General features: G+C 38.1%; 1 protein-coding gene across 16 annotated transcripts in view; it reads left to right on the top strand.

Annotated features, from left to right (window-relative positions):
* LOC113929001 (zinc finger protein 300) overlaps window positions 1-21,440 on the top strand; it is a 31,239-nt gene extending 9,799 nt beyond the window's left edge. For 2 of the 16 annotated variants that reach the window (XM_027605469.1, XM_027605470.1), the window contains exons 2-6: window positions 2,222-2,347; window positions 2,908-3,039; window positions 4,361-4,456; window positions 4,806-4,901; window positions 17,255-21,440. In XM_027605469.1, the coding sequence (XP_027461270.1) occupies window positions 2,272-2,347; window positions 2,908-3,039; window positions 4,361-4,456; window positions 4,806-4,901; window positions 17,255-18,798 (1,944 nt within the window). In that variant the 5' untranslated portion in view covers window positions 2,222-2,271 and the 3' untranslated portion in view covers window positions 18,799-21,440. Of the gene's footprint in view, window positions 1-303; window positions 467-706; window positions 890-1,212; window positions 1,315-2,016; window positions 2,079-2,221; window positions 3,040-3,353; window positions 4,457-4,805; window positions 4,902-17,254 lie in introns of those variants that run through there. The other 14 variants (XM_027605474.2, XM_035727792.1, XM_027605475.2 and 11 more) reach the window with 14 other exon arrangements.
* Window positions 21,441-23,037: the final 1,597 nt, after the last annotated feature.

Below are 23,037 nucleotides of genomic sequence, written 5' to 3' on the forward strand. Positions count from 1 at the left end.
CCCCTCTCCTTCATTCTTCCCTCGTCTCAGACCTCGTTCTGTCACTCTCAGTCCTCCTCTGTCTCCTCTTTCCCTTAGTCTCCGTTCTGTTTCTCAGATTCTCCATTATTTGTGCCTCAGTCTCCTCTTCCCTGTCTCAATTTTCCTTTTTTCATCAGTCGGTCCCTGCAACATATTACTGTAGTTGTAATTTCCCTTAGGCGATTCCTTCTCATTGTTTTTAGCATAATTAGCGGTTTATGACACCTCTCCGCCCCCCTTGAACTCGGCCATCACTTCTGCCCCTCTGTCCCACAGTGGAATCCTCCGGTGTAGGGTTGTACCATTACCAGCACTTTTAAGTGGAATCCCTTACAAAAGGATTGCACCATTCCAAAGTCCTTTTTCCCCAGTAAAGGACTGTACTACTGCAACTTCTTCCCCAATCCTCCTGCAAAAGCTCTCTGCAAAACTTCGCACCTCTCTGGTTTGTATAATCCTCCTTTCATTCATCTTGCCTCTTCCCCTCGCTGCCGCTGTGGCACGGTCCAAACTCAGGTTAGGAATAAACCGAATTCCTCCCCGTGTACGGACCTGACCGGACTCTCAATATGGCGGCTCCTACAAAGAGACACAGTGCCTGGGAGCCGCCATCTTGCCTAGTGAACAAAGCCGCCGAGGGTGCAGAGTGGGCCGAACCGCTCTGTACGGCTCGGCGCATGCTCGGGAGCCCCGTGCTGTGCTCTCCCAGCCAGGAAGCGGGAGAGTTCTTCAATCCACGTTAATCTGTGACAGCTGTCTGGGGTTATGCTGGGACGGACGTTTCGGGACCTGATAATCGAGCTGGGGGTCAGAAGGGGAATTTATGGGTTCAGTCATGAGGAAGTCTGGCATTGATTTTGGGGCGGAGGTCAGTAATTGGAGGTCTGTGAAGACTGATGGGAAGTCTGTGGGATGAATGTTGGGTACGTACAGGGGTCAGTAATAGCGAGAGCTGTATGATCTGTGGGTCAGGGATGGCAGGTCTGTGCGCTGTTGGAGCATCCGTGTGGCCAGTGATTTATGGACCTGTATGGCCAGTCGTGTGATCGGGGTTCCGTGCAGGTGCTCTTTGGGATTTGGGATTTCTGCACCTGGTGATTCAGTGATTTGTAGGGGGTTTTAATGCAGCCAGGGACTGATAAAGGTCAGCTCTAGTTTAGTGGGAAAGGCCTCACTTTACAATTTCTGCAGGTCAGAGGCCGCCCCTAAGTTGAAACCCTTCCTCAGATGTTTTCTCAAACCTCCATCTCCCTCCATCACTCACGTCCTCACGGAAGAAAACATCCTTTGAACGTAAGACCAAACAAATCTGAAGGAATAACATTATTATTGTCAATTCTCTCCAGCCAAAGACCACCAGGAACACCCTGAGTTGAATAAGTTGGGTATATGGCTCTAGCATCTAGTTGGGAACATGCACACCAGGGGGAAAGTGGGGGCTTCTCGTAAGAGGGTGTTAGAACTTAGAGGATTTCTCCTTGTGTTAGGTGATTTTGAGGAGGGCCTAAGGGGGTGGACCTTGCTATGAATTGGATGTTGTGAGGAAGTGGGGTAATTCGTGATGGGGGATTTCAATAAATCTAGAGTGAGGAGACTCCTGAAGCTAAAGCTGTAATAGGTAAGGAAGTCGCAGTCCCTCATGTTAACTCAGAGAGGGGGTGTTTTGTGGATTGGACAATGTTGATGTTTTGTCTGTGTCTCAGACATGATTTCAGAGAGGTCTTGTTTTTGTCTTATTCTGTCGTGGTTACAGAGTGGCCTTGTCTGATGTTGATGTTCTATGTAATTAAATAGGAGAATTTGAGTGCCAGGCCAGCTCTGAAATGTGAGGGTTGCTCTTCTTCTTTTTTTTTTAAAGATTTCATTTATTTGACAGAGAGAGACACAGCGAGAGAGGGAACACAAGCAGGGTGAGTGGGAGAGGGAGAAGCAGGTTTCCTGAGGAGCAGGGAGCCCGATGCGAGGCTCGATCCCAAGACCCTGGGATCATGACCTGAGCCGAAGGCAGACGCCCAATGACTGAGCCACCCAGGCGCCCATTTTTCTTCTTATGTGAGGTGTGATTTCAGTCCCCCATCTTCCTGTTTACTGAAATTGTTCTACATTCTGCTCAGCAAACATTTATCAAACACCTGCTTTTTACTTATTTCAGAGCTCGGTGTCCAGAGAGGAGCATGACTCTTCGATTGTTTTCTTCCAGGTTATTTTGACAAAGCCTGGGATAACCCCATAGGAAACAGTCTACCTTTCATGGGAGTACTCACTTCTGTGAGTGAGTGCAGCCTTCTCTGTGTGACCCATCCTGGGACTGAGAAGAATTTACCAGGTATGTATCTTTACGTATTGTAGTATATTCCTGTTTATCAATGGTTCTAACGTGACACTCTATTTTGTTATATAGACAACTGCACTATTGAATATCAGCAATACAAACTTAAACAAAAAACATGTTAAAATTAACAAAATCAACAGTTTTAATCTATGAATATTGACTTGGCAAGAGAATTTGTTGAGTTAGGGGAGAATATAAAAGAGCTCTTAGGATTTTGCCGGCTGCTTATGTCTAGGGAATATGGGTGCATTCTCGATTTTCTACTTGGTCATTCCTATTCTTTTTGTCAGGGAACTGCTCCATCTGCAGTTAAACCTTACATATATATGTATACATAATTACTGTCTTAGGATAGAGTCTTACAGATAGAATTACAAATAGAATTGCTGGTTCAAAGGGGAACAATAAGGTGTTTGTATATCAACAGAAATATCTGCATTCATCCAATTAAAAATACACCTTGTACAAGTTCTAGGTGATCATATAGTCACAAGAGGACTTTTTTCACGTGGTGCTTACAGACCCTTCTATAAGGATCAAATGACCTTCTACAGGGTGGCCTGTTTTCCTCTTGGTGGTTGTTTCTAGACTAGTAAATGGCTCCTGGAGATTTAGTCTGTCTTTCAGTCCTGATTCCTCAGACCTCTGCTCTTTTGGAAGAGAAGCAGAAAATGACCAAGTCTCACGTGAGTTGCTTGCTTATTTTGTACTTGGTTTCTATATAATCAAATGGAAAAGTGCAGAAAGCTAGAAATTAGAATTAGGGAAAATGTAGAGAGAACAAAGACTTGGAGACGAGTTGCTATGTAATATGTAGATTATGTGGTTTTATGCCACATAAAACAACTATTATAGTTCATACATATATATTTGTTATATGTAAATTTTATATAAATATAATGTACATTATACTTACATTATGTTTATTTTACATAAGTGTGTAAATTAAAGTACAAATTTGAAAAAAAAATAAAGTGCAAATTTGTTCTATCTTTTCTAGCAGCCACAGGGGAGCGGTAGAGGACATCATATACATGATTTGGCATTCTCCACAAATAGAAATCAACTGAATTTTCAATGAAAATATTTCTTGACATTAGGACAAAAAGAAATTCATTTTGGGGGATCTTCTATAGATGATGTCCTGACCTATACTTCTGCATAAATATTTCAGATTTTTTGTGGTTGTGTCTTTAAATATTTTTTTTAGAAGGCAGTTAGCATAATGTTAGAGCTGAACTCCATAAGCATTATTCTTCGGGGAACTAAGGTATAGTTTATCCAGAGATAAAACCTAGATAAGATGGAATGATGAGTATCTATTTGTCTCCAAAGTAATTATTTCTCTCAGATAGGCAGTTCTTTACTTAAAATTCGTGGCAAACACTTGGGAGCACAGGGGTCTCTGATTCTCCATAGCCTTTGCTATGGTCTCAGGGTTTGTGAGGCAACTCCCCAACAGAATGCCGGTTTTTGGTCCAGTTTTTTCAATTTATAATTCAGGCCAGGACTATTTTTTGTCCTGGCCTGAATTATCCCTACTTGGTAAAAACATTTTAAAAAACATAAAAAATAAAAATTATGAAGTGAAAGGGACCCGAACATTCCCTTTCTCCTGGGATAACCACTATTAATAATTTGTGATGCTTAGATTTTTCTCCATCTGGAAATTATTTGTTCTCTTGTTTTTAAAACATAAAGTCTCAACTTTATTATTTAACTAATTGACTATCCAGTTTTCCCAAAACCATTTGTTGAATAATTTATTTGAAATGCTGCCTTTAAAAGAATTGCCATTTGTGATTAAGTCTCTTTTGCTCTTCTGTTCTTTTGATGTGTTTGACTCTTTTTGCTAAAGACAGAATTTTACATCATTTTTCTGAATAGGCATGATGTAGAACTGGGCATATGGTTTGGCATGCTATGGTAAAAATAAGACTGATCACTTCAGATTGAACAGGAGCATGCTGTTATAGGGTCCATTGTCATTTGAGGATGTGGCTATAGCTTTCACCAAGGAGGAATGGCAGCAACTGGACCCTGCTCAGAGGACCCTGTACAGAGATGTGATGCTGGAGAACTTCAGCCACCTAGTCTCATTGGGTAAGGATGGCTTCCCCCCATATCACAACATCTTCCAATCCGGTGCCTCTCTCTTCTCCTTTGATCAAGTTGGGTGGGTTCCTGACATATGTAATGACTGACTTTGTGCTCTCTTTTTTCTCTCCAGCAGAAGGTCAGTGTTCTGCTAAGAGTAGGCTGGACAGCTTTACTGTGGGGCTCCTAAAATAGCACCCCCCCCTTTTTTTTAAGTAGGGCTTGACTCACGACCCTGAGATCAAGAGCTGAGCTGAGATCAAGAGTCGGACACTTGACCGACTGAGCCACCCAGGTGCCTTTCTTTTTTCTTCAGTGTAGTCAACCCAATTCCTCTCTGATTTCTCTATAATAGGGCATCCAGTGTCCAAACCAGATATCATCTCCAAGTTGGAACAAGGAGAAGAACCATGGATCATAAAGAGAGACATATCAGATTGGATCTGTCCAGGTAAAAATCTGGCAGGTGGGAGCCAAGGGAAGTGAAATCTCAGTTTCTTTGTTTTTGTTTTTAATTGGCTGGTGGCTGAGATTTATGCTTCCACCCAGATTGGCAGCTCCTCTTCCTTCTTGCTCCTATTCCTTCTTGCTCCTGTGCTGAACATGTAAGTATTCAACAACTTGTTAATTAGGTAATAGTGAGCTGTGAAGAGAAGAAAAATTTCTTACTGATTCACTCATATCTTTGTAGACATGATTGACAATCATATCTTTAGTGCCTTTCTAGAAGAAATTCAAAGGCAATAGAAGTCAGATGCTTTTCAGAACCATAGGTTGTACATGGAAAGACAAGTCATCAAAGTTCATGGCTGTATAAAATTGCACGACCAATATAGTTAACGTTTTAGGAGTTCACTGAAAATTCTAGTCTAAAGAGACGTGGCATAACTTAAGAAGGCATTTTTTCCAAGCAAGAACCAGACACTCTAAAGTATATTTGAAGTGTGGGTTAGGCAGGAGGAGGGTGAAGGCAAGCTCTAGCAATGGATGTGTACAGATTTTTGGAGTTAGGAATCATTATGGCTTTTCTGCAGAAATTTGCTAGGCTTGCCTTCACAAAATATTTTTATTGGGGAATAATGGGATATAAGCATGGATACACAGTGTGACTGTGGACAGTAAAGTGCATACTGTAGCTGTTCTCTGAAATTTCGTTATTATTGTATTTAAACAACTTCGAGATATAACTCACATGCCTTACAATTCACCCTTTCAAAGTTAACAATTCAGTGGTTTTTTAGTGTATTCACAGATATATATAACGATTCCCACAGTCAATTTTAAAACATTTTTATCACCTACGAAAGAAATCCTGTACCCTTTAGCACTCACACCCCTGTTCCCCATCTCCCAGCCCTAAGCAGCCACTAATCTGCTTTCACTCTCTATTGATTTGCCTACTCTTGATATTTTATTTAAATGAAATAATATAATGTGAGGTCTTTTGTGACTGGCTTCTTTCAGTTAGCACACTGTTTTTGAGGGTTATCCACCTTATAACATGTATCAGTACTTCGTTTCTTTTTTGGCTGAGTAATATTCCATTGTATTGATATACTACATTTGGTTATCCATTCATCAGTTAATGGATATTTGGCTTGTTTCCACCTTTTCACAACATGAATAATGCTACTATAAACATTCATGTACAAGTTTTTGTGTAGACATATGTTTTATTTTTTCTTTGGTGTGTACCTAGGAGTGGAATTGCTGGGTCATATAGGAACTTTGTGTTTAACTAAAATGGTCCCTAATGACTAATTATGTTGTGCATATTTTCATCTGCTTGTTGGCCATTATGTATCTTCTTCAGAAAATACTTTGTTGAGATCCTTTGTCTATTTTGAGTTATTTGTCTTTTTATTATTGAATTGTAAGAATTCTTTATAGAGATCAAATTCTTATACAGAACTTACATGGAACTTTTATGTAAAGTTCTTTGTATAGATAAAGTTTTTTATAAAGTTCTTTTGTTCACTGGTACTAATTTTATTATTAATTAGGACAGGCTAGATACACTATATTACAAATCAACCTCTAGATGCCAGTGCTTTAACACAACAAGGATTTGTCTTCTTTACATGTTGCATATCCAACACAGTTTAGCAGGGAGCATGCTCCACATGGTACCTCAGGAATCCAAATTGAGTGAAGTTAACACCATCTGCAGTCCAGCTTGTCACTGATACAGGGGAAGAGAAATCTGGAGGACTCACATGGCTCTTCTGTGCTTTACCTAGATTGCCAGTTTACTCCAAAAGGATATAACCCAGGAACATCCAGCTGGAGGGGGTACACAGGGCAGGGCATGGGGAAAGGGTGCAGAGCTTCACGCCCTCTGCAGGTGCACCACTCTCCCGGCACACCTCCATGTGTTCACCAACCTGGAAGCTCCTAGAGTTCTTGTTTGACATAGGTCTCGTAACCAGACATATGATTTGCAAATACTTCCATCCTGCGGGTTGTCTTTTCACTCTCTCAATAGTAACCTTTGAAGCACAAGATTTTGTAATTTTGATGAAGTCCAGTTTTTCTATTTTTCTTTTGTTACTTGTACGGTTGGTATCATATCCAAGAATCTATTGCCAAATCCAGGGTCATGAAGATTTACCCCAAGTTTTTTTTCTAAAAGTTTTGTACTGTTAATGCTCTTACATTTGGGTCTTTGATCCATTTTGAGTTAATTTTTGCACATGGTGTGAAGTTAAGGGTCCAACCTCATTCTTTTGCATGTGGCAGTCCATGTGTTCCAGCACTATTTATTTACTTATTTAATCATTTATTTATTTTTATTTTGATTATGACATGTATTTTTGTTTATTTTTATTTATTTTAATACCTATATAGTCAAATACAGTGTTGTATTAGTTTCAGGTGTAGAATATAGCGATTCATCAATTCCTTATATTACTCAGTGCTCATCAAGATAAGTGTACTCTTTTTTTTTTTTAAGATTTTATTTATTTATTTGAGAGAGATGGAGAGAGAGCACATGAGAGGGGGGAGGGTCAGAGGGAGAAGCAGACTCCCTGCTGAGCAGGGAGCCCGATGCGGGACTCGATCCTGGGACTCCAGGATCATGACCTGAGCCGAAGGCAGTCGCTTAACCAACTGAGCCACCCAGGCGCCCCTAAAGTGGATATCCTTGTCTTCTTCCTGACCTTAGGGGGAAAGCTCTCAGTTTTCCCCCATTGAGTATGATGTTAGCTGTGGGTTTTTCATGTATGGGCTTTATTATGTTGAGGTATGTTCCCTCTAAACCTAATTTGTTGAGGGTTGAGGGTTTTTATCATGAATATATGTTATACTTTGTCAAATGCTTTTTCTGCATCTATTGAAATAATCACTTGGCTTTATCCTTTTTCTTATTGATGGAACTTATCAGTTGATTTTTTTGCAAATATTGAACCACCCTTGCATGCTGGGAATGAATCCCGTTTGATCATGGTGAATGATGTTTCAATGTATTGTTGGATTCGGTTTGCTAATATTTTGTTGAGGATCTTCGCATCTGTGTTCATCAGTGATACTGGCCTTTAGTTCTCTTTTTTTGTGTGGTGTCTTTATCTGGTTTTAGAATCAGGGTAATGCTGGCCTTGTAGAATGAATTTGTACCACCACCATTTATTGAAGTGATTATTCTTTTCCCATCAAATGTTCTTGATGCCCTTGCCAAAAATCAGTTAGCCTTACATGAAAGGGTTTATTTCTGACTATATTATTCTGTCTGTATATCTGTCTCTATGCCAATCTCTGGACTATTGTTGCTCCTAGTAAGTTTTGAAATTGGGAGATGTCATTCTTCCAACATTGTTTTTCTTTTCCAAGATTGGAAACATTGGCTCTTCAGGAATGAATTTTGGAATTAGCATATCCATCGCTACAAATAAATATCCTTAGATTCTGACAGGGTTTTTTGAATTTGCAGATCAATTTAAGGAGTATTGTTGTCTTAACAATATTAAATCTTCCAATGAACATGTCATCTTTCCCTTTCATTTAGATTAATTTTTTTCGAAATAGTTTTCAGAGTGTAAGTTTTATAATTGTTAAATTTATTTCTTAGTATTTTATTCTATCTGATGCTATTGTATATGCAGTTGTTTCGTTAATTTCATTTTTGGATTGTCCACTGCAAGTGTATGGAAATATAACTGATTTTTGTATATTGGTCTGGTATTCTGCAGACTTACTAATAAACTCATTCGTTAGTTATAATCATTCTTCAGTTGATTTCTTAGGCTTTTCTGTATAAATGGTTTTGTCATCTATAAATTGAGAAATTCAATTGGATGCCTTTTTTTTCTTTTTCCTGCCTAAGTACCCTGGCTAGAACCTCTGGTACAATATTGAATAGAATGGTGAGTGGACATCCTTGTCTTATTCCTGATCTTATGGGGAAAAATCCAGTCTTTCAGTGTTAAGTATGCTAGCTGTAAGTTTTCATGCCCTTTGTCAGGTTGAGGAATTTCTTTTCTATTCCAATTCTATTGGTGTTTTTATCATGAAAATGTGCTGGAATTTGACAAATGCATTTTCTGCATTTACTGAGATGGTCTGTTTATATGCTATATTATAGAATTTCAATTAATTTGTTACTGGATAGTAAACCAACCTTACATTCCGGGACAAGTTCCACTTGGTGATGGTGTATAATTCTTTTTATATATTGCTGGATTTGGTTTGCTACTTGTATTGGGGGTCTGGAAGACCACCCTTAGATTTGATGATTTTCTAGAAGAGCTCACAAACTTAGAGAAGCTGTTATACTCATGGTTACGGTTTATTACAGTGATAAGAATTTACCAGTCTAGGTCTGAACTTTTGTGGGAAGATTTTTATTTATAAGTTTCTTTCCTTTTCTTTAAAAAAAGATTTTATTTACTTATTTGACAGAGAGAGACACAGTGAGAGAGGGAACACAAGCAGGGGGAGTGGGAAAGGAGAAGCAGGCTTCCTGCAGAGCGGGGATTCCGATGCGGGGCTCAGTCCCAGGACCCCGGGATCATGACCTGAGCCAAAGGCAGACGCTTAATGACTTGAGCCACCCAGGCTCCCCTATAAGTTTCTTTCCTTGATGTGAATCTATTCAAGTTATCTTTTGTCTTCAGTCAGTTCTGGTAATTGTGTCTTTAAAGGAATTTTTAAAATTTCATTCAAGTTGTCAAATTAATTGGTATAAAATGTTTCATGATAATCCTCTATTGTTCTTTTATGTCTTTAGGGTCTAGTCTAGAGGTGTCTGTCTTTTATGCTGATATTGCTACTTTATGCCAGCTCTCTTTTTTTCTCATTGTTAGCTAAAACATATTAATTTTATTAGTTTTTTTCAAATAATCAGTTGCTTATTTCATTGATTTTTCTCTGTTGTTTTTTCATTTTCTATTTCATTGACTTCCACTCTGATCTTTATTTTTCCCATCTTCTGCTTATTTGGGGTTTAATTTGTTCTTTTTCTAGCTTCTTAACGTGGAAGCTCAGATTATTAATTTGAGACCTGTTTTGTTTTCTAACATGAGCATGTACATACAGGTGATTCTCATCTTGTCTGGTAGTAGGGGACCATAAAAATTACCAAAGAAGTCAAAACTTTGCAAAGTAATCTTCATAATCAATGGGAAAAAATTACAGTTGTTTTGTGACCTTTAAGCTTTTTTGTGAAAACATTAAAAAACCATCTCACTGTTGGTTATAGCTGTATAGAGAAATGAAAATATAGCAAAATGAATATTTACTACCTTGCAAGTTAAAACATTGACAGCATTGAAGATGTGGGGTTTTATTTTCAATAGTCCTATATAGAGTAGTTTGAGCAGTGTCTACCTTCTTATCATTGTATAACTTACGATAGGAAGTGAGCCTGTTTTCTATGTCTTACCGAATTATGAAACCCTTTTCTAAGGTTGAATCAGCTACCAACATTTTACCCTTTGTGTTTTCAGTGTTGTGAAATATGTCCAAGATACTGTGAGGATTTTTCATCAGGGTCATTTTCTCTGTAATATTTTTATTCTTTTCATCATAACCCAAGAATTTATGTCAGTAAGTTTTGCCTTCACTAAGTTCTTCTGGCTATATACCTAAAGTCTCATGAATAGTGGCAATGCCAAAGCTATATTCGAGCTGCATCCAGTGTTGTTAGTGTTGTTTTTTTGCTGCATTTTCATCTTTGCAGGCCACTTCCCTCTTTCAGTTATCCATTTTTTGTAAAATGCCATGTGGGTTTATCAATGGGAGACAAGGAGGAAACACACCTATACACTTTGCATTCTGTATATATATTCGTTAACAGATGTGCAGTTAAAAATCAATGACAGACTTTGAAATAAGTGAAATGATTGGGTACAGATCATGATGTGTATCTGTTATTTGCATAGTGATTTGTGGACTTTAAGTGCTAGCAGTGAAATTTGTACTTTATGCGATTAGTCACAAATTGTATACTGTGGTAATTAAAATGTTAACTGTGTTGCCAGACTGGTGTTATGTACTAAACTGCACTGACTGAAATTCATGCATATCAAAATTACTCAAAATGAGGACTACCTATATATAATCTGTCCTATAAGTACTGCTTTAACTTTGTTTCAAATTTTGACATATTGTTTTCATTTTCATTCAAGTTATTTTCTATATTGGATTTTTTAACATACAGGTTGTTTACACATATGTTGTTTTCCAAATATTTGTGGGAATTTTTGAGATCTTTTTGTTATTTATTTCTAATTTCATTATGGTTGGAGAATATATTCTGTATAGTTTCTGTCCTCATAAAATTATTGCAGCTTGTTTTGAAACCCAATATGTAGTCTATTCTGAGGTTTGATTCACGTGTTCTTGAAATGTGTGTTCTGTTGTTTTGGGGTATCTATAGATGTTAGGTCAGGTTCATTGATACTGATTTTTTTTTTTTGTCTACTTGTTTTAGAAGTCTTTGTGAGAGGGATGTTGAAATTTCTGGACATAATTACTAATTTTTTCCTTTCATTTTTGTTAGTTTTGGTTTGTGTGTTGTGGGCATCTGTGGTTAGGCACAGATATATTTATAATTGTTATAACTTCTTGCAAATCTCCTCTCACAATTTTGAAATATACTTCTCTGTTTCTAATAATATTTATTATCTTGAAGTCTATATTATCTAATATTAATATAGCTACTTCACCTGTCTTGTGCTTACAGTTTGCATGATTTCTTTCCCACATCCTTTTATTTTCAGCATATTTGTCTTTGAATTTAAAGTGAATTTCTTATAGACAATGTATAGTTGATTCTTACTGTTTTATCTAGTCTGACAGTATCTGATTGGAGTATTATTCCATTCCCAGTTAAGGTAATTATTGATTTGTTTTGATTTCTTTTTGCCATTTTGCTATTTGTTTTCTATTTGCTTAATCTCTTTAGGTCCTTTTTCTTTTCCTGTCTTTTATGTTGAAAGAACTTTTTTTAGCATGCCATCTTAATTTCCTTGTTGAATTTTTCTTCTTAGTTCTGTCTTTGTATGTGTGATATTGCTGTGGGGATTACAGTATGATATTTAGCTGGTTGTCAGTTTCTTCCTCTTTCAGTCTTGGCAGCTTATAGGTTTCCAGGAAGGCATCCATTTCATCCAGATTGCTCAGTTTATTGGCATATAGTTGTTGGTAATAATTTATAATAATTGATTCTATTTCCTTGGTGTTAGTCATGATCTCTCCCTTTTCATTCATAATTTTATTAATTTGGGTCCTTTCTCTTTTCTTTTGGATAAGTCTGGCCAGTGGTTTATCAATCTTATTAATTCTTTCAAAGAACCAACTTCTAGTTTCATTGATCTGATTTACTGTGTTTCTGGTTTCTAATTCATTGATCTCTGCTCTAATCTTAATTATTTCTCTTCTAATGCGTGGCTTAGGCATCATTTGTTGCTTTTTCTCTAGTTCTTTAAGGTGTAGAGTTAGTTGGTGAATTTGGGATTTTTCTATTTTTTTGAGTGAGGCTTGGATGGCTATGTATTTCCCCCTTAGGACCGCCTTTGCAGTATCCCATAGGTTTTGGACTGATGTGTTTTCGTTCTCATTGATTTCCATGAATTGTTTAAGTTCTTTTTTGATTTCCTGGTTGACCCAAACATTCTTGAGCAGAGTGGTCTTTAGCTTCCAAGTGTTTGAATGTCTGCCAAATGTTTTCTTATGATTGAGTTCCAGTTTTAAAGCATTGTGGTCTGAGAATATGCAGGAAATAATCTCAATCTTTTGGTATCGGTTGAGACCTGATTTGTGACCCAGTATCTGGTCTATTCTGGAGAAAGTTCCATGTGCACTCAAGAAGAATGAGTATTCAGTTGTTTTAGGGTGGAATGTTCTGCATATATCTATGAGGTCCATCTGGTCCAGTGTATCATTCAAAGCTCTTGTTTCCTTGTTGATTTTCTGCTTAGATGATCTGTCCATTCTGAGAATGGAGTATTGAGGTCTTCTACAATTAACGTATTGTTATCAATATGACTCTTTATTTTCGTTAACAGTTGGCTTATGTAGATGGCTGCTCCCATGTTGGGGGCATAGATATTTACAATTGTTAGATCTTCTTGTTGGGTAGACCCTTTAAGAATGATATAGTGTCTTTCTGTGTCTCTAATTACAGACTTTAGTTTAAAATCTAATTTGTCTGATATAAGAATTGCTACCCCAGCTTTCTTTTGAGGTCCGCTGGCATGGAAGATGGATCTCCATCCCTTCACTTTCAGTCTGGATGTATCTTTGGGTTCAAAATGAGTCTCTTGTAGACAGCATATGGATGGGTCCTGTCTTTTTATTCAGTCTGCAACCCTGTGCCGTTTTATGGGAGCATTTAGGCCATTCACGTTGAGAGTGATTATTGAAAGATATGAATTAATTGTCATGTTGCCTGTGAAGACGTCGTTTTTATAGATTGTGCCTGTAAATTTCTGTTCTATATCACTCTTGGGGTCTTTCTTCTTTTATAGAACCCCCCTTAATATTTCTTGCAGGGCCGGCTTAGTGGTCACATATTCTTTCAGTTTCTGCTGGTCATGGAAGCTCTGCATCTCTCCATCCATTCTGACAGCCTTGCCAGATAAAGTATTCTTGGCTGCATGTTCTTCTCGTTTAGTACCCTGAATATGTCTTGCCAGGCCTTTCTGGCTTGCCAGGTCTCTGTGGATAGGTCTGACATTATTCTGATGTTTCTCCCTCTGTATGTAAGGAATCTCTTCCCCCTAACTGCCCTTAAGATGGTTTCTTTGGTTCTAAGATTTGCGAGTTTTACTATTACATGCCGGGGTGTTGGCCTGTTTTCCTTGATCTCAGGAGGGGTCCTCTCTGCCTCTAGGACGTGAATGTTTGTTTCATTCCCCAGATTAGGGAAGTTCTCAGCTATGATTTGCTCAAATACATCCTCTAGTCCTCTCTCTCTCTCTCCACTCCCTCTGGGATTCCAATTATTCTGACATTGGAACGCTTCTTGCATGGTGTCACTTATTTCTCTGATTCTATTTTCATGGATTCTGAGTTGTTTTTCCCTGGCCTCCTCTTTTCCCTTTTATCTATTAAATTGTCTTCCAGGTCTCTTATTCGTTCTTCTGCCTCACTTACCCTAGCTGTTAGATTATCTAGATTGGATTGGATCTCATTGGTAGCATTTTCAAGTTCTGCCAATTCAGCTTTCATTTCTGCCCTAGAGACTCTATGTTACCATTAATTGAATTCTCCATTCTAGCCATTGTCTTCACAATTGCTAGCCTGAATTCCATCTCCTGACATCTTGGTTATATCTGCATCCATTTGTAAATCTGTAGCATAAGTCATAATCTCTGAGCCTTTTCTATTTTGGGGGTTCCTCCTCCTAGTCATTCTGTTGAGGGGTGGTTGAGGGAATGTATAGAGTCCAAATTATTGACCAGAACCCAAGCAAGATGCACCTATTTTCTTGGGACTTTAAGGTTGCCGGGCTCTTGTTTTCCCAGCCTGTCTTCTGGGGGAGGGGCCTGCCGCACTGTTATTCAGGCAACCCTGTTTGGGCAGAGTTGCCCTGCCCCCCTGTGGCCGGGGATGGGCTCAGTGGGAATCATTTTTGGGGGGCTTTTGTTCTTTGGTGACTTTCCCTGGCGGCTTTCCGCCTCTCTTCTGAGAGAGCAGAAGAGACTGTTTCCAACCCTCTGCCTCAGAGCAGAGAGACCGCATTCTGTTCTTCAGTGAGGTCTCCAGGCCACACTGTCTCCGTTTCTGTCTGTGCTGCTATAAACTGCAGCGTCATGGGTTGTGCATCCCTCCGCACAGCTCCCAGTCCTCACCTCCAGGTCGGGTTTGTCTCTGCCCTTTGTGCTTCTAAAACTGCCAGCTGCTCCCAGTTCGCACGTGCACAACCCCACCGCTCCAGGTTTCCGCCCCAGGGCTGCCCTAAAGTCCTTTCCCCGCTGCTACGGGTCTGCGAGTCTGTGCCCCATCCCCAGTGCGTGAGGCTGTCCTTCACCAGCGGTGTAGGATCCTCACAGCCAGGCTCCCTCCCGCTGCCATTTATCCTCCGATACCTGCCCGTGGAATCACGGTTCCCTGCTTCCTACCTCAAAACCAAACCGCCTGCGATATTCTGCTTGTAGAGATCCAGATCTTCTTACATCTCAGGCTGGTTTCGTGGGTGCTCAGAGTGGTCTGGTAGATATCCAGCTCAATTCCCGGGACCAGTTGAAATAGGGTCCCCTACTCCTCCGCCATCTTTTCTTCTTTATTTTTGCTTTAAAAAGCTTTTTGCAGAAAAGAAAAAGAGAAAAGGCAGACATATTTAAATTCCTTATATTTACCTACACACTAAAAAAATTGTTAGTGTCCTATGGATTTAAGGTATCATCTGGTACTATTTCGTCAGACAGAGATTTTTTTTTGTATATTTTGTAAATCAGTTCTGCTAGCGAATATTTTTGTTTATCTGCAAATGCTTTTATTTTGCCATGTTTAAAGGAGTTTCACTGGATATAGAATTCTTGGTTGACAGGTTGCTTTCTTTTAGTATTTAGAATATGTTGTTCCAGTGTTTCCTGGCCTCAGAGTTTTTGAGTGTGTTGAAACTCAGCTGGAAGTACTATTCTTCTCCTATGCATGATGTGTCATTTTTTTTCTTAACTGCTTTCAAGTTTTTTCTCTCCATTTCTCAGCAGTTTGATTTTGATGTGGCTAGTTATCTAGGTATCCTGCCCGTATTTTATGGAGCTTCTTGGATATGTAAATTAACATTTCTCACCAAATTGGGTGATTTTAAAGACAATTTTTCTTTTCTTTTCTTTTCTTTTTTGCCTTTTTCTCTCCCCTCTTTCTACCACTCCAGTTACACATATACTGGATGGAATGCCTATTATTACACCACAGATCTCTGAAGTTTTATTTTTTTATAATCCTTTTTTCTTTTTGTTCTTTGGGTTAGTTAATTTTTAGTGATATCTTCAAATTTACTGATTCTGATCTTACTTTCTGCTTTCTCAAATCTAATAAGCCCATCTGGTGAAATTTTAATTTTAGCCTTAGACTTTCCATTTGGTTCTTTTATGTCTTAACTTACACAAAATTAATGTTCGGCATAGAGTAAGTTAACTAGTACCATAATCATAATACAAAAAAGTTCTCATACTCAAAATTTCCTCTTTCTGTCTCCCTGTAGTCAAACTAGTTCCTTTATATACTTTTTTCTCCTTTAAAATTACATATTTGTGTACTCATTGCCTAGCAGTCTTTTCTTTTGAGTTAATATGTTTATAATAGCTTCTTTGGGAGCTTTGTTTACAAAATTCAGCATTTGTGCCCATGTAGAGTTACTTTCTATTAACTGATTTTATTCCTTAGTTTAGGTCACAGTTTTCTGTTTCTTTCTATGTCTAGTAATTTTTGGTTGAAAATTCTACATTGTAGATGATGTATTGTAGTCTGGATTCTTCTGATCTTCCAAGCGTTTCTTTCTTGTCTTAGAGACATTTAACTTGCTTGAGCTTAAACTGTGACATCTGTCTCTCCCATAGAGTGTCATTGCTGATGTCTCTGGTTTTTGTTTGTTTGTTTAAGTCTGGCTCTCTAAGAGACTCCCCTTCACCTGGATAAAGTAGAGGTGAGCTAGTGATTTGGACAGAGATTGTATTAGACATCAGAAGCCAGTGTGACTTTTACTCTTTGCTGCCTGAGTTGTGTATGTGTCAGAATACTTTAAAAATATAGCTAATTTGCAAGACTCTCCAAACTTTCAATCACTGCTAGGCTCTCTAGGATATCTTTGCACAAATATTTTAGTGGTGAGTTGGGAGTATAGGGAGAGTTTATCATCTCGACTTTTCTTTGACTCTTTTACTTCCAAACTCCCATTAAGTTTCTAGCTGCTTTACTAACAGCATTAAGCTGTATCCTGTGGATTAGTGTTTTAATGCCCCATAACTAGGGGTGGGAGATGGGAAAACCTTAGGAAAGAATGCCACAAGCTCCCCATTCTTACCTAATGAAGTAGAAGTTTTGGGTGAGTAAGCACTTTGCAGTTTATTACCTCCCATTGGTAGTTTTTCAGTGCCCTAAATTAGTTTTTGCTTTTTAATCATTTTATTTTTGTACTTGTTTTTTGGGGAGGAGAATTCTTCAAGTACTTCATGCCACCACTGTTGGAAGTAAAGTCCATCTTTAGTTACTTATGTGATAAATTTACATGTTTCAAATGGCCCTTTGCCCTCCCAGTTCTCTGTCTCCTGGACCATCATGTATCATCCATTTGTTTTTAACCTCTTTTGTCCTCTACTAAATCTTTTTATCTGTTTGATTTTTCTTTTATTTTTTCAGAGAGGGAGACTAGACTTGAAAATCCTCAATTGGACATACTTGAAGGTGTTTCCTTCCCTAAGGAGATATTGGAAGGTGTAACAAGAGATCATTCATTGTACTCCATTTTTAAGGAATGGCAGGATGATGACCAGCTGGAGAGAGATCAGGAAAATGACGACAGACTTCTCAGGCAAGTCATGGCCATCAAAAACAAAACAGTTGTTGAAGAATCAGGCTATTCATATAAGGCATTAGGAAAAATGTTTCATGACTACACAGACCTAGATGCTTCAGGACAAGGACGGTATACATGTGACTCATTTGAAAAGAGCTTGGAACCTAATATAAACTTACTCAGTTGTAATAGGGGTTATGCAAGAAAAAACACTGGTGAGAATTTTAGATGTGGGAGTACATCTATTTCTTCCTATTCTAAGCATGAAAAAATTCATAATGGAGTGAAACACTGTGAAGATAGTCAGTGTGGAAAGATTATCAGCAATAAACAATCTCTTATTCAATATGTGAATGTTGAAAGTGGAGAGAAGACCTGTGTATGCATTGAATGTGGAAAATCTTTTCTAAAAAAGTCACAACTCATAATACATCAAAGAATTCATACTGGAGAGAAACCATATGATTGTGGTGCATGTGGGAAAGCCTTCAGTGAGAAGTCACATCTCATTGTACATCAGAGAACTCATACTGGGGAGAAACCTTATGAATGTGCTGAATGTGGAAAAGCCTTCTCTCAGAAATCATCCCTCATTATACATCAGAGAGTTCATTCTGGGGAAAAACCATATGAGTGCAGTGAATGTGGGAAAGCCTTCTCCCAGAAATCACCCCTCATTATACATCAGAGAATTCACACTGGAGAGAAACCTTATGAATGTAATCAGTGTGGGAAGGCCTTCTCCCAGAAGTCACAGCTGATAATACATCATAGAGCTCATACTGGAGAGAAGCCATATGAATGTACTGAATGTGGGAAAGCCTTCTGTGAGAAGTCCCACCTCATTATTCATAAAAGAATTCATACTGGGGAGAAACCGTACAAATGTGCTCAATGTGAGGAAGCCTTCAGCAGGAAGTCAGAACTCATTATACATCAGATAATTCATACTGGGGAGAAACCTTATGAATGTACTGAATGTGGAAAGACCTTCTCCCGGAAGTCACAGCTCATCATACATCAGAGAACGCATACTGGAGAGAAACCCTATAAATGCAGTGAATGCGGAAAAGCCTTCTGTCAGCAGTCACATCTCATTGGACATCAGAGAATTCACACAGGAGAAAAACCTTACGTATGCAGTGAATGTGGGAAAGCCTTCTCTCAGAAGTCCCACCTCCCAGGGCATCAGCGCATTCATACAGGAGAGAAACCTTACGTATGTGCTGAATGTGGAAAGGCCTTTTCCCAGAAGTCAGACCTTGTTGTACATCGGAGAATTCATACTGGGGAGAGACCCTATCGGTGTGCTGTATGTGGGAAAGCATTCATTCAAAAGTCACAACTCACTGTGCACCAGAGAATTCATGCAGTGGTAAAATCATAAGAATGGACTAAGCACAGAAGAGTCTTCAGTATCTGCTCAAGCCTTAATAAGTAACACAAAACCCATGAATTTCAATGAGTTTGGGGGCATCTTTACTGATAAAATTTTAGAAGTGAAATAAACTTCCTAATGTATGCAATTTTTTTTATCAGAGATAATACATCTGTTATATAAATAATGGGCATTTTCGCTATGGCATGTAAAACTTTTGAGATTGTGAACTGAATGATTAATATACAAGTTACATACATAGTTTATTTTGAAGTTATGTATTTATGATTATGTTACATAATAAGAATTGGACATGTGAGAATATTGTTACTGTTAACTTAGCATAATTTATAGCTGTGCAGTAATTCCCCATAGAGGACATGAAGAAAGCTTGAGTCAAAAGATGCCATGACCTAGAAACTGTGCCTGGGGGAAGGATTTGTTTGTTACCCCTAAGGGTATCTGTAAAATTATTCTTGTAGATAGATGGAAAGATGGGTTGATAAGGTCCAATAAATCTGGTCTCTTTGTTTGTTTGTTTCATTTCAAGAATATAAGTTGATCTGTGTCAGTGGATGGACCCAGGATCTTGGAATTGACACTTCTTGCTATTTGCTTTTACTCCTCCCCTCTAGGAACTTGGTGTGATGAAAAGACGTAGATAGCCATGGGTTTTAATGCTTATTCCAGCACTCACCAATTTTGTAACTTCAGGGAAACCTTTTTTCATCCACAGTATCTGTTCCCTGATCTATATATAAAATTCTGGCAGAGACATGTTTTTAGCTCATATTTGTCCCCTTTATCTTCCCTTTCTGTTCTTTTGAAGGAGGTTGCTAATACCCAGGTGTACACCTTTAAACTTGATTTGCATTCCAGACACTGTGTTTCTGATTCTCCTGATTTCCTTTTCTGTCTTTTTTCCATTAACACTGCCCTTGTGTCTGGTGGCCTAACTCATACGTTATGGAGACCTCACTTTTTATTTTGCAAACACATGTATGTTATGGTGCTTGCACATAAAGACCCTGTATGATGCCATCACAGATCCTGTTTTACACTTTCCCAAAAGCACCAATTCTTTTCCTGAGAATTGAGTGGCCCTCAGAGAAAAATCCATAGGGAATGTGGAAGACATGCCTGGGATAGCCTACATGGGCAGGTATGAATCCTACCTGCTATCTCTAAAATGTTTCTGTATTCTTCGTTGTGGGCCCAACCCTTCTCCATAAGAATCTTTAGGAAAGCATCTTGATGGGGAGAAGTCATATGTAGCAGGGATGTAGTGACCTGTGTGGCTAAATATGGTTTCTGCCAGAAAGTTCCTACTTGATTCCTTCATATGTCCTTCTTAGCTGACTGTTTCTCTGTAGGGCACCACCAGTGTTTACTCTGAGAAGTGAGACTCTGTATGGGAACCTCTGCAGAGGACATAGCATACCTCATAAAGATATGCAAATGTGTGTGAGAAAATTCTTTGTGTCATTGTAAACAGTTATTTATACTGGATATAATTGGCCATTTGGACCTGGGAAATAAAACCTTCAGGTATGTACCATGGAGTGATCTGCTTTGAGAGGTCTTGATGGAAATTGGCCCTACCTGGCCCTTACTATGGAAGCATGGGAAAATCAGGGTCTCTCAGGAACATACAGAAATGTGAGAAGGAAATGATAATATAGTAACACTTACAGAAATTATGTAAGGAAAATAAGGACTCGAGTTCTTATCTTCTCATGGGCCTTCCATTTTGCCTTTTCACCTTCCAGGAAACCTCACTGATCTGATCATGACATAATATGTACTATATATTGCCATAAAATATAGCAAAATCTAATACTTATTGGTGTATAGAAAATTATTCCTCTAAAGTCTGGAAAAAAGAATGCCTATTTTCACCAGTTTTATTCAACATTGCATTGAAAGACCTAGTCAGGAAAATCAGGCAAGAAAAAATTGGTATAATTGATTAGAAAGTAATAAAACATTATTTGTTGATAAAATTATGTGCATAAGATGAAAATGTATAGGTTAATTATTAGAAATAGGAAGTAACAATGTTTCTGTATATAAAGTTTTCAAAAATAAAGCTTATGCAATAGATATAAAATGAAAATTTAAGGATATCAGTTACAGTGGCATGAAAAATACATCATGTCTAGAAATGTGTATTTCCAGTACTATGTTGAATAGAAGTGGCAAGAATGGGCATCCTTGCATTGTTCCTGATATTAGAGGAAAAGCTTTCTTCACCACTGATTATGATGTTAGCTCTGAGCATGCCATATATTGCCTTCATTATGTGGAAGTACGTTCTTTCTGTGACTAATTTTTTGAGAATTTTTATCATGAAAGGATGTTGAATTTTTGACAATTTTTCTGCAAAGTGTTGAGATGATTTTTTTTATCCTTTATTCTGTTAATGTGGTGATTACCTCTATCAATTTGTATATGTTAAAACATGCTTGCATCCCAGGTATAAATCACATGATCATGGTGTATGACCCTTTAAACGTGCAGTTGAATTCTGTGTCCTTATATTTTGTTGAGAATTTGCATTTATATTCATCAGGAATGTTGGGCTTTTCTTGTAGTGCCCTTATCTGGCTTTGGTGTCAGAGTAATGCTGACCTTGTAAAATGAGTTTGGGAGTGTTCCCTTCTTCAGTTTTTTTGAAGAGTTTAAGTAGGATTGTTGTTAATTCTTTAAATACTTGGTGGAATTCACCAGTGAAACTATTTGGTCCTGGGCTTTTCTTTTCTTTCTTTCTTTCTTTTTTTTTTAAGATTTTATTTATTTGACAGAGAGAGCACAAGCAGAGGGAGAGAGAGGGAGAAGCAGGCTCCCTGCTAAGCAAGGAGCCCGACGTGGGATTCGATCCCAGGACCCTGGGATCATGACCCGGGCCAAAGGCAGCTGCTTAACCGACTGAGCCACTCAGGCGTCCCATGGTCCTGGGCTTTTCTTTGTTAAGATGTTTTTGATTACTGATTCAGTCTCTTACTCATTATTGGTCTGTTAAGATTTTCTATGAATGGTTCAGTCTCATGTGTTGTATGTTTCTAGGAATTTACTTCTTGGTTATGCAGTTTGTTGACATAATTGTTCTAAGTGACATGATCTGTAGTATTTCTGTGTTATCAGTTATAATGTCTCCTTTCATTTCTAATTGTACTTGAGTCTTATCTCCTTTTTTCTTAGTGTGACTAATGGTGTGTTAATTTTGCTTTTCAAAAAACCAGCTTTTAGTTTCATTGATCTTTTCTATTGTTTCTCTGGTCTCTATTTCATTTGTTTCTGCTCTGACTTCATTATTTCCTTCCTTCTGCTAATTTTTGGCTTAAATCTTTTCTTCCTTTTCTATGTCTTTGAGGTGTAAAGTTGATTGAGATCTTTGTTTCTTAATGTAGGTATTTATCACTGTAAACTGCCTGCTTAGAAATGCTTTTGCTACATCCAATAGGTTTTAGTAAATTGTGTTTCCATTTTCATTTGCTTCAAGATATTTGTAAAATATCTTGGTTCAGGTATGTGTTAAATTTCCACATATTTGTGAGTTTCCAGTCTTTTTTTATAAGTAGACTCATTAAGTTTCTATAATTTTTTTTAAGATTTTATTTATTTGTCAGAGAGAGAGTAAGTGAGCAAGAGCGCACAAGCACGGGGAGCAGCAGAGGTAGAAGCAGACTCCCCACTGAGCAGGGAGCCCAATGAGGAACTTGATCCCAGGACCCTGGGATCATGACCTGAACCAAAGGCAGACACTTAACCGACTGAACCATCCAGGTGTCCCTCTCTAAATGTTTTTCTAAATCAATTATTTGATCAGTATGTGCTTCTTTACAATTTATTTCTAAATAAAGAGAAAAGTCCTAATAGTTTATTTTTGTTTTTGTTTCCCTTGCCTCAGGAGACATATCTAGAAGGAAGTTGCTGTGGCTAATGTCAAAGAGGTTACCCTATGTTTTCCTCTAGGATTTTTATGGTTCAGGTCTCACATTTAGGTCTTCAATCCATTTTGAATTTATTTTTGTGTACGGCGTAAAAAAGTGGTCCAGTTTCACTCTTTTGCATGTTGCTGTCCAGTTTTCCCAACACCAGTTGTTGAAGAGACAATCTTTTTCCCATTGGATATTCTTTTCTGCTTTGTCAAAGATTAATTGACCATGCAGTAGTGGGTTCATTTCTGGGTTTTTTTATTCTGTTCTATTGATCTATGTGTCTATTTTTGTGCCAGTATCATACTGT

The sequence above is a fragment of the Zalophus californianus genome, chromosome 5 (assembly GCF_009762305.2).
Source record: "Zalophus californianus isolate mZalCal1 chromosome 5, mZalCal1.pri.v2, whole genome shotgun sequence".
Classification (NCBI taxonomy): Eukaryota; Metazoa; Chordata; class Mammalia; order Carnivora; family Otariidae; genus Zalophus; species Zalophus californianus.